Source organism: Larus michahellis, chromosome 14, assembly GCF_964199755.1.
Source record: "Larus michahellis chromosome 14, bLarMic1.1, whole genome shotgun sequence".
Classification (NCBI taxonomy): domain Eukaryota; kingdom Metazoa; phylum Chordata; class Aves; order Charadriiformes; family Laridae; genus Larus; species Larus michahellis.
Window position 1 is genome coordinate 3,549,213 of NC_133909.1, and position 15,651 is coordinate 3,564,863.

The following is a 15,651-nucleotide window of genomic DNA, read 5'->3' on the forward strand; positions in this document are numbered from 1 at the left end:
GCACTGAGTAGCAGCCCCCCCCGCACACCCCCAAGCCTCTGCAGGGTGAGTATGTCCCTGAACTGGGAGGGAAAAAAACAGGTCATTCTCCTAATCCCCCTCCATATCTCTTCTGTCCTCTAAATGTACCCAGATGAGGTGGTCGGGGGCTCCTGTCGTGTGTCCGTGTTCAGGGGTGGCACAAAGTGTCGCCCTGGGATGGCTTATCCCAAGGGGGATGCAGGAGCATTTATTTCAGCTGGAAATGCAGGGAAAAGTAGCCCTGGGCCGTTCCCAAGGGGTTTTCCCTCCCTTTCCTAAACGTGTGTCTGTCAGTGTCTGAAAGGGCAGAGTTTATTTGTGGGGGTGGGAGCCAGGGAAGCTGCCTCCCACCCTCCCAAGGCTGTTTCTCAGGTATAAAGCGGCACGGAGCTAGGGAAAGCGCCGTCATTTATCCCTAGCCGGGACAAAAGGGCTGAAGGGAGCGGTTTGTGGGAAGCGGCACACACGGTGGTTTTTGTTGGACCTGAGCGCAGACATTTCGTCCTCGGTTCTGCCAAACTGGCTCGGAGGGTCGTGTTTGCGAAAGCTTTTTTTTTTTGCTAAATCTGAGGGTTTGAGTTTCCTGCTGCCTGTCCCACAGCCTCTTCGGCCGGGCTGGATCCCGGGGCGAGAGTCAGGTACTGGGGCAGCTCATGGCCAAAAACTGGGCAAGGCTTGAAAATCCCAAAGTGCCATGGTTTCCCAGCTGCAGGCCGTGCACTTTTGCCCTCTGACTCATCCCTATTTTTTTCTGATCTGCCCTGACTAAAGGACCTGTTATTCTCCTGCCTTCGCCCCTCCTTTCTTTTAATAGCTGCGTTTTGCGATGCTGCGCACCTGAGCGCATCAAACGGTTCCAGGCACGGGTGAGGGTTTAAAGTCACCTTTCCCCATAGCTAGGTGTTGGAAAAGGTGTTGTTTAATGAGTTGTGTTGTCTGCTCGTCACCTGGTGTAAATGGGCATGTCTCCAAGAGAGGTAAGGAATGGGCTGGAAGCATCTGGCATGAAAGAGGAGTAACAGCAGCTCACAGGCAGAGCCTGCCTGTCTCTGTACGTCTCCCATCCATCCCCTTTTAAGCTTTCCAGGAGGAAACCATGACTCCCTGGCACTGCCCTTGCGTAGAGTGAGGCCTCCCTTGTTGCAGAGGTGACTAAAATGAAAGAAACTCTCTTTCCCCAGGGTTTGCTGATTTTAAAAATCGGCCGGCCTCTCTCAGCTCGCCTACGCACGCAAAGTGATCAGGGTAGCCCAGGAGGAGCAATTAAACCTCTGGTCATGTGCTTGCCTGCGTGGATGCTTTGTTCTAGAATAAAAGAGAGTTTGTTCCATGCAAACATCCCATTTTTAAAGGAATAAAGTGGATTTCGTGCTGTAACAAATGGGATTTAGCACATGCTTTGTGTCAAACCCCACTCCCATCAGGGATCTTGCTGTAGCACACCCGTGTCCTCATCTTCCCCTGGGGCTCCGAGCCAGGCTGGGAGCAGTGGGGACGGGACGGTGTTAGGGGAAGGACACGTCAGGCTGGCTACAACAGCCGTATTGAGGGACTTATTCCTGCCCGTGGGTGACACTTGTAACCTCACAAGAGCTTCGTACCGAGCACCACGTACCCCTCCGGAGTGTTTGTCCTCAGATGAGGTGTGTTTGGTGGCCCCCTGCCTTATCTTGCTGATAACCATCGATTGACAGCCTCAAGCTGGAGAGGACAATATGCAATTCTTGGTAGCAAAATCTTCATGTGTGGCCATTCCTCCTAGGGCTACTGCAAGGCTGGTGTTTCCCAAGCGCTCTGAAAAGACTGTGGGCCATCTCCTTCCCACGCACACTGATCTTACACCAGGTGAGCCATCGACACCTTTCCTCCTTTGCAAGGCAAGAGGCGGCCCTTCTTTTGAGGCTGAAATAGGGGTGTGGGGGGGTCAAATTTGGATATAGTCCTGCAAAGCTCAGCTCACCTGCAGGCTCCTCACTCCAGCATTTAAGGCAAGGGAAGATAGAGGGGGTGAGGATGGAGTCCCTCACCCACCCACAAATGGCGCTGGGCCGGTAGCAGATGTGTGTCCAAAAGGGACGCAGCTCTCGGGGCTGGGAATGGAACTTTTACAGAGAAAATGACCTCTGGAGTATCAGAAGATCAGCAGATACGCCAGCCAAAAGAAACAAAGGAACAGCAGAGAAGGAGCAACTCCAGTTTGACTGGATTGACAGATTTAAGGAAAAGGAAGGCACGGTATCTGTCATTCTCCTTACGGCCGTGATTTGTTTTTCTCCGCATTCCAAGACCTGATGCTAGATACTAACAACCAAGTCAAACGCTTTTATATACAAATGTTTGGGATGCTGTCAGAAGGGATTTGTTTTCAAGGGGTTTAGGCCTGTTCAGGCGCTGTGAGGGCGCTCTGTGCGTCGCTGTTTGTGTTTGCAGTTGCGGGTGTTGCTGTAAGAAGTAAGGCAAGTGCAGGAGGTTGCTGAGGTTGTCCTCTCTCTCCTCCTCTGTGCAGGACACGGACGGGACACACGAATAGCAGCGGTGGAGCATGGAGTCTGTCGGCTCTCCCTTACCAGCAAAGTTCGCCCATCCCAGAGCCATACCCACCAGATTTCTCCCTGCCATCCACACCATGGCGTCAAGCTATAAGAACCGATTTCCTTACCGCCCCTTGCCTCAGAGCTACAGCCTCCCCTGGATGCCCAGCACCTACTACAAAACGGCTGCCAGCAAACCAACTTTGGCTGCCTTTTCCAAGAGTTCCCAGGGGATAACCGCCGGCGAGAAGCTTCCTTCCGTTTCCACCAGAACCACCGTCTTCACCCGCTACAGCCCTGAAGACTGGTACAAGTCCAACGTGACCAATTACAGGGAGTCGGAGGCCTCCCAGAAGAACGCGGAGCGCCTGAGAGCCGATACCTCCCGCTTGATTGACGACAAATACCAACAGACCAAGAAAACCCAAGTAGAAAGCACCAAAAACCTGGGAGTGCGCGCCAATGACATCGCGTTTTGGAAATCGGAGCTCTGCCACGAGCTAGATGAGGTGATCGGGGAGACCAACGCGCTCACGGAGGTGAAGACCAGGCTGGAGAGAGCCTTGGCCGAGGTGGAGGCCCCTCTCCAGGTAAGCACCCGTCCCGGCGCGCTGCAAGCTGTAGCCTACTGCTGAAACATCTGCAGCCCTTCAAACGTCTCATTAAGTTTCACTGCAGCTCCGGAACGTCTAGAAAGTTGTTATTAAGAGGCCATTAGTTAAGTTAGTAGTAACCAAACCCCCCTTGCCATCTGCTGGATCCCCTATCAGCACAGGCTGAGCACGTCAGAGCAGCGTTTACTTAACTCAATATTTTTAGAAGTGGTACATCCAGAATCCTGGTTTGGGAGACAAAAGCCCATGTCTTACCACGAGGCTCTGGCGAGGTGTGCGTCAAGGCTGACACAGGTCCCCCGTTTCAGCTGTGGCTGCACCAGGGACACGTCTGCTCCCTCATGATGGTTTAATGCTGATGTTGCAGCTCGGCTGCTTTTTTTCTGCAAAACCAGCTGCCCCGGGCCACTTTTTTCCCTTTCTTGTCATCTCCGTGCCCACCTAGAGTTTCTTTTCTTACATTACTGGAGATGGGGATGGTCCCCATAGAGAGCCCTGCCCCTGCAGCCAGCGGTGATGGCGTGTCCCCAACAGGTCGCTCAGGAGTGCTTACTTCACCGGGAGAAGAGGATGGGCATCGACCTGGTCCACGACAACGTGGAGGAACAGCTCTTGACAGTAAGTTGGGCAACACAGATCATGCGTTAAAGCTATTTTTGACCTAATCTGCCCTAAAACAGGCTTTGCAGCCTTGTTCCCTAACGGCCTCCTTAGTGCTGGTGAGGTGCCAAACTCTTCAAAGCCCCAAAACCTGCTGGGGCACGGGACGGGGTGTCCGCCCATGCAGCAGCATGTCCGCACGCATCTCTATCACACACATCCATCTCTCTCTCTCTATATCGCACACATATGCTCACACAGATACGGGGAAGGCAGCGTGTGCCTGATAACTTGCCCGGTTTTCCCGACTAGATTAGTAGGTCTAATAAAAGATATTCAATCTACCCCCAGCTTTGCTTTGCTCAGAGCGGCGCGGCCGCGGCAGGACTGCCGCTACGTGAGCTCAGCCAACGTATTTTATAGAAATCATGAAAACGCGCAGCCCTGCCTGCCTTTCTATAGTCTGCTTTAAATTACGAATAAAAAGCAAACACTGTATGAGAGCTGGCAGAGAAGATGGGCTCCTAACGCGGGGTACAGTGACACATAATCACGGCAAAGGCACCGTGAAACCGGGAAGGAAATCGCAGCCCCTGGGACTGTGAAGCCACTGCTCCGTTAGAAGATTTTTTCTGATGAGTCAGGCCCTAGAAAATTAAAAGATTAGTTTAAAGGTCATGAGATTTTAGGAAAACAATCAGAGCTCGTATCTCCACCGTGGATTTTAAGTGTTTGGGACACATTTAGGCTGTGCTTTTCAGTTGGCTCCTGCAGAGGGGAGGGCTTAAAAATTACAGGATTTGGAGCACTGATCACCTGCCTCCAGCAGCCGGAGCTTCACAAAGGCAATGGGTTTGTGCTGAAGTCAAGTGAGCTGAGAGCAACACACTTCCTCCGGTGGAGCTGAATGTGTCTCAGAAATTCAGCCTGGGCATTTACACCGAAGTCAAGTCCATCTCCTCTTGTCCCGTACGGATGGGATTCCTCCTGGGGAGGAAAACATTTTGGGAGCAAAAAGGGCAGGTGCTGATCTGGGGACGGAGGTGTGTAGTGGTCCAGGGAACCGCTCTGCCTGTCCACACCAGGATGTGTCCCTGTCCGTGCAGTGGGACTAACCACCGCTTGACACTGAGGTCAAGGTGAAAAAATCCTTATTGACCCACCCTGAAAGGGAACGCAAAGGCCGTGGCTGCAGCCACAGCACCCTTCTGTCCCCTCCAGGGCGCTGGGCGCAGGCTCAGCTGCGAGTTTTCCTGCCTGTTTGCTTTGGGCAGGAAGACAAGCAGGCAAGTTCTTGCTGTGTGCAGGGTTGGAGAGGTCCAAGGGGAGGAGTGTGACCAGGACGAGTGAGTATGGACACTGATGGGGTCCTCTTTTGCCTTTGCCCAGGAAGTTGATGTCATCGGGTCATGCCGGGAGAAGATGCAGCAGTTCCTGGACAAGGCCAAAGCCCAGATCACGTAAGGAGGAGCTCCTTCTCTCATGTCGTAGGGCTGATGTGCATTTCTGGTCACAGCAGAAGCCCAGCAGAAGCCCAGCAGATGTGAACCCCCAGAAGAACCCCGTCTATCCCCACACCCCGCAGGCGTAAAGCCCATGGAGGCTCCATGGCATGCGGACGGTGATGCTCGTGGGAGGACAGAGCTGCGCGGGGGGCCGGGAGCTGCTGTGGGGAGTGGAACGGGGAGGAAGCCATTCCACCCGTACGTCCCCACCGATGGCTGCTGTTTGCATGTTGAAGGTCCAACCGGGCGGCCCAGCACAACCTGGAGAAGGATCTGGCCAACAAGCAGGTGGCCCACCGGATCGACGACAGGTGCCACCACCTGATGAACACCTCCCAGGGCATCAGTTACTACCGAGGGGTGGAGCAGGTCGATGCCACGTGAGTGCATGCTGTCGGTCCCCAGCAGCAAGCTGTCCCCGGGATACGCGGTGCCTCTCCCTGGCAGGGAGCTGCTTGTCCCCAACCCAGATCCATCCGGCCTGGAGACACCTCCCTCAGAGCGGTCATTTCTCTCCGCTCCCCGGAAAGGGAGCACAACCCTCTGCTGACAGTTGGATGCCAAACATCCAGAGGGTGAAAGCCAGTCCCACCTCATTAAACATTCTACCAGGGGGTGAGAGATCAGCCTGCCAATTAATTCAGCGGAGCACCTCTGCTGAAACAGCTCATGAAGTTTATGCATATTTTCAAAGAGGTGTCAGTGCTTGCCTGAGTGCTCTTCATTGACGTAAAGTCTGGGGGGTTCACCCCGGCAGGGAGAGGGCCTGGCAGGGAGCCGAAATGACACAGGAGGTGAAGAAATAGAGAGCATGGTCCTGGGAGAGAGTTCAGCTGCTTTGGGATGCCAGGAATTCAGCTTTGGCTCTGCAGTAAATGAATGGTGACCTAAACCAGCACTCGCAGAGATATGCCCCAAGTGGCAAAGGGCTGAGGGAATAAATCTGCTGCTCACCCAGACGCAGGCACTTTAGGGAGGGGCAGAGATTGATTCAGTTTTTCTAATGTTTGAATAATTATTCACAGGAGAGCTCAGACATATTTAGACAGGGAAACGGATTGCAAAGGATTGCTGCTAAAATTCAGAGGGCGGGGTAAAATGTGCCGAGGATCAGCATGTTTTAAATGGAGCTTATGTGGTATTTAAGTCTTTTGTTGGCCTTGTTCTGGACTACCGCACCGGCGTGAACTTCATCCTGAATGCACAGACAGGGAATTGAACATTATCTCGTGCTCCCTCGGTTTAGTAGGAAACTGAGATAAGTTATGAGCAAAACGAATCGATGGCAATCTGCGCGTTGTCATGAAGCTGTGAATCACTTGGCCCTTAAATGCCTTGAATGTCTAGATTAAAATCTCTGTTCTTCTGGGTGCATGTTTTGTTTTGAGTTTTCCTAAGTATCACAGTTGTTTTCATGAACACTTCATCATTTGATAAGCGTTATTAAACAAGTGGTGTCCAGATGTTTCGCTTTCATATGGTGTCCTGGTTTCAGCCGGGAAAGAGTTAATTTTCTTTCTAGTGATTGCTGCGAAAGGAATGTCAACAATGCATATTGTCTTAGTTGTTGCCAGGCGATGTTTATACTTTTCAAGGACTCTTTTGTTGCCAGGCGATGTTTATACTTTTCAAGGACTCTTTCCAACTTCCCATAGAAGTGAGGAGGAGCATAGGCAGAACAAGGGAAAGGCCAACGGAATATTCTGTACCATAGATGCCATGCTCAGGATATAAATGGGGGTTGGTGCGGGGTGGGAATATGCGGTCGGGGCTCGGGAAGGTGCCAGTTCACTGGGTGGTGAGAGTGACTTCTCTCATTATCATTATTATTATTATTATTATTATTATTATTATTATTGTTCATTTCTGTTACTGTTCTATTAAACTGTCCTTATCTCCACCCACGAGTTTTTCCCTTTCCCCTCCTTTTCTCCCTCTTCTGCCTTCTGGGGGGAAGGGGGAGAACTGCACCAGCGCATGCGTGGTCCTGGCTGCTGGCTGGGGTTAAACTATGACATACAGTCCAATTAAAAGTGTAGATTTAAGCTATAGTGAATCCACGCTGCTCCCTGGCAGGGTCCATGCCTGCCCACATCCAGCTTACCGGGGGCCTCTCCTTTTCCCCGCCAGGATCTCGGTGCCGCAGTCCTGGGCCAAGTTCACAAATGACAACATCCTCCGCTCCCAGAGCGAGCGGGCGGCCTCCGCCAAGCTGCGGGACGACATCGAGAACCTGCTGGCGGTGACGGCCAGCCAGATGTGGCGGCAGTTCAACGCCGTGAACGTCGCCTTCGCCAACCGCATCGCCGAGACGGCCGATGCCAAGAGAAAGATTCAGACCCACCTGGCCAAGGTAGCCTGAACCCCTCCCTTTTGGTGTGACACTGTCACTTCCCGGTGACACCTCCAAAGCGGGACCCTCCACGCAGACCTGGCCCCAGCAGAGGAACGGTCACCACAAGAACCTGGTTATAGCATCATTTAGAATCATAGAGTCATAGGATGTGTTGGGTGTGAAGGGACCTCTCAAGGCCACCTAGTCCAACCCCCTGCAGTCAGCAGGGACATCTTCAACTGGATCAGGTTGCTCAGAGCCTCATCCAGCCTGGCCTTGAATGTCTCCAGGGATGGGGCCTCCCCCACCTCTCTGGGCAACCTGGGCCAGTGTCTCACCACCCTCAGTGCAAAGAACTTCTTCCTAACGTCTGATCTAAACCCGCCCTGCTCTAGTTTAAACCATTGCCCCTCGTCCTGTCGCTACATGCCCTTGCAAACAGCCCCTGCCCAGCTTTCTTGGGGACTTTCTTCTTGGAGCAGGATGAGTTGGCAGTGTAATTTCATCCCAAGGGATACTGCCCTTTGCTCATCCCAGCTGACAGCCTGCTAGCACAGGGATTTCCAGCAGAAAATGCCAGCGCTACTTGCATCAGCGCTAGTTACTTCAGAGGCGCTGGCTGCCCTGCAGAAGGGCTTTACTGGGACTCTGCTGGGGTGTCTGCTGTGGGGTTTGCAGCTTTGCTGCTCCTCCAAGGACGTGTTTTCGGTCTCAGCACTCTGTGGTTGCTGCACAGGTATCGGTGTGTTTGCTCCGCCAAGCAGATGAAGTGGAGATCAGCGATGGGCAGCAGGCTCGCACCACTGGCTCTCATGGAAAGCTTCCTGAAAAGTGCTCGGCACAGATTAACCGAGCAGAAACTGGGCTTGCAGCATCGCGGGCTGGTGCCACATCCTTCAGCGAGCAGCATCCACCAAAAACCTGCCCTCTGTTAGTTGCTAGTGATGGACGATCAGTTCCTGCAAGCAGTAATTTTGGGGAGCGGGTAATTCAGTAGATCCATCACTGCTCCAAAACCTCCTCTGATGTGACAGCAAGAGCAAAGAGAGGCTTTTCCCCGCAGAGAAATGGCTGCTGGATCTGTGCCTCCATCTATGGCAGAGTGAGAGCAGTCTGAGCCCGGGGTCTGCTAATTGAACTTGGTTTTTTTCTGCAGATGGATGGCAGAAAAGGGAAATCACGTTGCCGCTGGAGAATATATTTTTTAAATTTATGCATGTGTTTCTTTCTTACGCCAGACACTGCAGGAAATATTCCAGACCGAGAGGAATATAGAAGCCATCCAAAAGGCCATTAGGGACCAGGGGCCTCCATTAAAAGTGGCTCAGACCCGGCTGGACCAGCGCACTCGGAGGCCAAACATGGAGCTGTGCCGGGACACTGCCCAGCTGCGGTAAGGCAGGAGCGCGGGGCCGGCGGGGACCTCGAGGGCTCACGGGTGGTAGCACTCGGGAGCATCGCTGGATGACAAAATTAATCATGGGGGGTTGCTTTTTTTTCCTAAAGAGTCCTTCGATAAGTGCACCGACAAAATCAAAAGCGATGAGCGGGTATCCCAGCCTTTGGGTGCTGGGAGAGCTCTGCGCCCACAACGGAGGCTGTACCCCATGGCCGGGGGCGGCCTGATGCCACCCCATGAGGGGCTGGATTTTTCCTACTTGCGTCAACCCCGTCTTCTCTCCTGCCTGCTTCCCGGCGGCTGGATGGGCTCAGGTTTGAAGGACAAGCCCTTTACTCTCCAACAGGCTCATGCTGAGAGCTCTTAGGTCCTTGCTTTTGGGTAACCGCAAGGGTGCAGCTGCTGTGCAAGGTGCTGTGTCCAGTGCTGGGCTCCCCGGTTCCAGAAGGACAGGGAACTGCTGGAGAGGGGACAGCAAAGGGCTACCAAGAGGATGAGGGGACTGGAACACCTCTCTTGTGAAGAAAGGCTGAGGGATTTGGGTCTCTTCAGGCTGGAAAAAAGACGCCTGAGGGGGGATCTTATCAACGCTTATCAATACTGAAAGGGGGGGTGTCAGGAGGATGGGGCCAGGCTCTTTTCAGTGGTGCCCGGGGACAGGACAAGGGGTAACGGGCACAAACTTGACCATAGGGAGTTCCACCTAAACACGAGGAGGAACTTCTTTGCTGTGAGGGTGGCAGAGCCCTGGCACAGGCTGCCCCGAGAGGTGGTGGAGTCTCCGTCTCTGGAGACATCCCAAACCCGCCTGGAGGCGTTCCTGTGCCACCTGCTGTGGGTGACCCTGCTCTGGCAGGGGGTTGGACTGGGTGATCTCCAGAGGTCCCTGCCAACCCCCGCCAGCCTGGGATTCTGTGCACCACTCGGAGAAGCAGTGAGGGCTGTGCTCACCTCCCCTGGGGACACTGGAAATCCTGTCAAGGACAGAGGGAGCTCTTTGGCATTGCACCCCGAGGGGCTGGGGAGGATCAGGCACCCTGAACTTCACACCTCCTCCTGGCAGCCCGCTGGGTGAGGCTCCCTGGGAAGCCTTTTCAAAGCAATTTAAACCCAGCCCCAGAGCCTGTTTAGCATCTCTCACGCCATCCTTTGTTCCATCCTCCACTTGTTTCACCTTCGCTTTTAGCCTCTCCCAGCTGTCCTCTTTCGCTGCGTGTGCACCCGTGGGTGTGGGGAGGACCCTTGCCCGGGGAAATCCAGGAGGGGGAGCCAAGAAAGCCACAAAACCAAACAGGAACGGGAAACCACAGCTGCTTGTCCCTCTGCTTGGTGGCACCACCTGCTCTGGCAGACGCGGCTGCGCGTTGCCGAAGCCTTTGAGCAGACGTTCACTGTGCCTCCCCGCCGAGACCCCGAGGAGCTCTGCCCTCAGCTTCCCCATGGATCTGCCACAAACAGGGGGGGTCCGAGCGAGTCTGAGCGCGCTGAAGGGGGAAAACCCATGCCCCAGGGGCCCATCAGCAACGCCATGCAAGAAACCACCCACGTGACGGGACTTCTAATGAGGGCTCCTTGCTGTTTTCCAGCCTTGTCAACGAGGTCCATGACATCGAAGAGACGGTGCAGACTCTTCAGCAGCAGCTGAGAGACAGCCAGGACACCTTGCAAATGCTGGTTCGCACCAAAGCCATCCTGCAGCACGACCTGGCCGTCAAAGCCAACTCCCTGTTCATTGACGAGGAGAAGTGCATGGCGATGCGCAAGACCTTTCCCAGCACCACGCGGCTGCTGGGTCCCATCTAGGCTGGGCTCAGCCCACCCCACGGCATCCGTTGCCAGAGTTATCAGTTTTCTCAATATGCTTTAAAAAGTACATGATTAAACTTCCACTTCCTGATGGAAGCCTGGTTAGAAATTAAATTATCACTTTGCATGTCACATGGTCTACCAGGATTATTTTTTTTTCCCTTTGGTTTTTCTCTTTCCACTGCTCTTTCACGGCGTGCCAGAAAGTAACTGAAAATATCCTGGATGCAACTAAGAGTAAATCCACCCACGGGGATTCATTCCTACCCATTCGGTCTGTGATTTTAGGAGAAAAAGTGTCGTGTCCTCCTCCGTTGGAGTCTGATGTGGAAAAAGCACAGGGTGAAGCCATGTCTCGAATCACCTCCTTGTCCTCCATGGGCCTTAGCGTGGCTTTTAGGAGGATCTGCCCCATGACCTTCCCAGGCACAGAGGTGACGCCGACAGGTCCGTACCCTCCTTTAAACCCTTTTTAAAAATGGGTGCAATGTTTCCCTTTTTCCAGTGCCCGGGGACTTCACCTGATGCCATGACTTTTCAAATACCACCTTCTTCCAGGAACACCCCTTGATTCCTTTGGGGTATTGCACTGGTGTTTCCCTCCTGGCTCCTGTGACCTCAGGAGCCCCCGGCTCATCTCTCCAAGACTTCAAGCGTGAGGCAGCGTCACCAGCGCATCTCAGAGCAACAGGCCCTCGCTGGCACCCCGTCCCTCCAACCTTGGCATCTCATCCCACAGGGACAGCCCGATATTGTCCCCCTCTCCCTTCAAGCCTCGTTTAAAGCTCTGTCAATGAGCCCTGCTACCTCCTGAGCAAAGACCCTCTTCCCTCTTTGAGGTGGGTGCGGAGACACTGGCCCAGGTTGCCCAGAGAGGTGGTGGAGGTCCCATCCCTGGAGACATTCAAGGCCAGGCTGGATGAGGCTCTGAGCAACCTGATCCAGTTGAAGATGTCCCTACTGACTGCAGGATGGTTGGACTAGATGCCCTTGAGAGGTCCCTTCCAACCCAACGCATTCTATGAGTCTTGGATTCTATGAGAGGTGAACCCCATCTGACACCAGCAAGCCTGGTGCCGTGTATGCCATCCCATTACCATAAAACCCAAAATGCTGTTGGTGACACCAGCCACGGAGCCACGTATTAATAGGCTGGTCCCACCTGTTCCTTCCAGTGTCATTGCCCGCAACTGGGAGGAGAGGAAAAAACAACCTGCCTCCCAGATTCCCTTACCAACCGTCCCAAGGCCCCGAATTCTCCTTTGATGGGTTATCAAGCATTGGAACAGGCTGCCAGGGAAGTGTTTGAGTCACCAGCCCTGGAGGTACTTAAAAGATGGCTAGATGGGATGCTGAGGGACATGGTTTAGTGATGGTTTTGGCAGTGTTAGGTTGATGGTTGGACTTGATGATCTTAAAGGTCCCTTCCAACCCAGACCATTCTATGATCCTATGATCGAGACCCCTTGGATTACGCTTTGTGGCTTCATTGCCACCCACACGGGAGAACAGGAATGGGTAGTAATCCAAGGGCCATACCTCTTCTAGTTGCCTAAGAAAAGAAGAATGAGAGAATGTCCTGGAGGAGTCTGATATGAATTTGGGTGAAATCAAAGCTTGCCACAAAACATGTTAACAGGATATTGCATAACTAAGGCTTGAGGGAGAGAGAATTCCCAAAACAGCATCAGCGGTCAGAAAAAAAAAAAAACAAACTCATTGCTTTTATAAAAAAAAAAAATAAAGGGGGGAAAAAACTTTGGCAAAATGGTAAGGAAAATTTGGGCAGTGTAGGATCATAGGAATGGCTGTGCTGGCTCAGAGCAAAGTGCAGCGAGCCCCACATTCAGCCTCTGACAGAGCCAACAGCAGATGCTTGGATAAAAGCACCAAAAGAAGGCAAGCACCCTGTGATACTTTCCCAGTCTACTTTCCCAGCTTCCAGCAATTAGCATCTCAAGGACTTCCTGAGCTGCCAGGGCTGTCCTTGAATTTAATATCCCCCCGTGGATTTGTTTCACATGAGCTTGTTCCAGTTGTTCCTCGAGCCCGTGCAGACTTGCAGCATCCGCCGTGTCCCTCAGCCGGCAGCTGCAGGGGACGGAGCATCGTCACCCTCGGAGCATCGGCGGCCGCTCTCGGGACCCTGGAGGAGACCGAAAAAGGGGCCAGACCTGGCACTGCTGAAGCCAAAAGTCTAAAACTCAAGAGCTTGAGCAAAAAGCTGGTTTAGATCGGTATCCTCGGTAGGTTCAACAAAGGAGCTGGCAGGGGGTTGGCTGTCAACACGCAGGAGACGAGCACAAATCCCAGTCTCTGAAAGTATCTGAGTGTGTCCTGACACAGAGTCACGTCCCAGATGGGAACCTCGGTTGGTTTGTTTTTTTTTTTTGGCTTTTGGAATCAGTGGGTAAATTTTGGTTTCCTTGAAGCCAGTGGGATTTTCTCCAGGGATTTCAGCCTGACTCTATCAGTGATGACAACTGGCTTGGAGTTGAAAGGGAAAAAGTTGGATGAAGTCGGGTTTTGGGGCATGAATGCAGACAGGACTCCAACATTTTATGAATTCTTCTTGGTTTGGTGGAAAACAAATGTCAGGAAAAGTTAGTAAATGTCTCCAAGATGTATTAGGGCTCTTGTTTTAGAAGTTTGCTGAATTTCAATGTCTCCCCTCCTGTCTTTTTTTTTTCTTCTTGAAATGGCTTTTCAGATCGCCATTCCACCAGTTTGACCAGAAAAGGTAAAAAAACCCACTCTCCCTCAGTGCAATTTGATCCAAACAGCATTTCATGCTGCAGCAAAGGCCCATGCCCCACGCAGCCCTGCCGTGGGGCAGCCGTGGGGCTTGGTAACCCGCAGCAGCATCCTTCCCGGGGCACGGCACCCGCCTCCCCCCCGGCACCTCCCGGAGCCGGGGAAAGGGGGAGATCCTGGCACCCTCCACACTCGCTGCCAGCTGGGGACGTGCTCTCGGGGTGGAGAGCCTTCCCCCAGGCCTTCAGCTGGAAAGACTTATTTAGAGAGTTATTTCTCTCTGTATTTTTATAGAATTATTGTCGTGGTTTGGGACGGTGAGATGAATGATAGATGCTCTCCCCCACCCCCAAGGAGAGGAGGGAGAGAAAGAAAGAGAATTAGGAGTTTAGAAGGGACTAAACTACTTTAATGAAATATTAATAAAATAAAAAAAAAATAAAAATGAAATATATACCATATATATAAACTGTATCCAGCTCCCAGGATGAGATCACGTCACCGGCAGGCACTGGGAAAGTCACAGACTGGACTCAGCGACGGATGGGAACTGCGTTGTTTGGGGGAGCACTATCGGTTCTCCGTACAATGCGAGTCAAACCGTATATTGCTCTCCTTATTTCCCTAGCAGCACAGATGTTTGAAACCAGGATCTTTTTTTTTTATTTTTATTTTCCCCGTTTCCAGGTTTCTGCCCCTTCCCCTTTGCATTTCAAGTCCTCCGTTGCCAATGGTCTCAGGGTAAGGAACAGGAAGCGAGTCCCCAAAATTGTGATGACAGAGCAAAATCTGGGGGTTAAAGAAGTTTATCCACAAGAATCATAGGACCATAGAATGGTTCGGGTTGGAAGGGACCTTGAAGCCCATCCAGTGCCACCCCCTGCCCTGGGCAGGGACACCTCCCACCAGCCCAGGTTGCTCCAAGCCCCGTCCAGCCTGGCCTTGAACCCCTCCAGGGATGGGGCACCCGAGAAGACACACGGAGAAAAAGTTGTCCTTTGGTGTCGTTTGAAAATGCTTGTTTTCAGAGCGGTTTCATTCGCCTGGCCTGGGGAAGGGGGTGGTGTACGTGTACGCTGGACCGATGGCAGCCGAGCCCATGATGTGCTGGTTCAGGTGATGCCGCAGACACGGTTAAACGAGGCTTCGACCCTTTTCAGCAAAGCCCTCAAAGTCCGTCACTGCCTTGTCAGATTAGATCCGAGCCCCTTGAATTGCTATAAAACCCACTTTCCCTCCTAAATTCTCATTATTTTATTCTAGAAATTCAAGCTGAAGCATTGCAAGAATTTTAAGTGATCCCGTGGAAGAGATTCAAAGTGAGAAATCCACTTTTTTTGTTTTTTACCCCGTGTTTATAAAACCCGTCGATCTTCCAGTATTCCCAGCGCAGCTTGTGGCAAATCTTGTTTGTACACAAAACATTTTTCAAATTTATTGTGGCGCCTGCTTGTATTTAGGCGGTGGCCACTGCTAGCCACGCTCGGACGGAGCTGGGGAAGCCGGGCAGCCGTCGAGCCCCTCGATGGGAAGCAGGGTGCAATTCCCTGGCCTGTGCCGGGAAGGCGATGCCGTCTGATGCCCAGGGTTCTGCTGTGAACATCCCCCCTTTCTCACCTCCTTCTGGCCCAGCGGCGCCATCCGGCACCTCCAGATTTGCCTCCCGTGTTTTCAGATGAACTCCCTGGAGCATCCCGGTCCCCCGGCACCAGAGCTGCCGTGATGGCACGTACTCAGCAGATGGTTTTCCAAAGCCCTGCTCCGTTTGGACGATGCACCTTTCCAAGAAGAGGAGCGTCTGAGGAGCACGGGATTGATGTGCTCTTCTCTCTGGGCTTCCTCCTCCGTTTCTAATCCGCAACTCTCCGCCAAGACAGGCTTCATTACCCGCAGGCTACTCTTTGCCCTGATTGGAGTTTCAGGTATTTCTCCGGCGCTTAAAAAGCTGCTTTTGGCAGCGTTTTCAGAGCTGGAACCAAAGTGGGTTTGCTCTCCCACGTTCACGGAGGAGCTCGGGTGCGTACGTGCCCCCCCACGCCCCCCGGCTGCCTGTCACTGCTGTGCATCTCCCTGCTCTGCTTTTGGG

General features: G+C 52.9%; 1 protein-coding gene across 1 annotated transcript; it reads left to right on the forward strand.

Moving 5' to 3' along the window:
- Positions 1 to 1,725: 1,725 nt before the first annotated feature.
- On the forward strand, positions 1,726 to 10,808 carry LOC141751193 (tektin-3-like). Its single transcript, XM_074607583.1, has 8 exons — positions 1,726 to 1,866; positions 2,528 to 3,142; positions 3,701 to 3,784; positions 5,156 to 5,226; positions 5,508 to 5,651; positions 7,402 to 7,624; positions 8,845 to 8,999; positions 10,592 to 10,808. The coding sequence occupies exons 2-8, from the start codon at positions 2,564 to 2,566 to the stop codon at positions 10,806 to 10,808; spliced, it is 1,473 nt and encodes a 490-aa protein (XP_074463684.1). The 5' UTR covers positions 1,726 to 1,866; positions 2,528 to 2,563.
- Positions 10,809 to 15,651: the final 4,843 nt, after the last annotated feature.

Coding starts and splice junctions, on each gene's coding strand:
- LOC141751193 (XM_074607583.1), top strand. CDS start 2,564: ATGGAGTCTGTCGGCTCTCCCTTACCAGCAAAGTTCGCCCATCCCAGA. Junction 3,143..3,700: donor AGGTGGAGGCCCCTCTCCAG/GTAAGCACCCGT, acceptor TGTCCCCAACAG/GTCGCTCAGGAGTGCTTACT. Junction 3,785..5,155: donor TGGAGGAACAGCTCTTGACA/GTAAGTTGGGCA, acceptor GCCTTTGCCCAG/GAAGTTGATGTCATCGGGTC.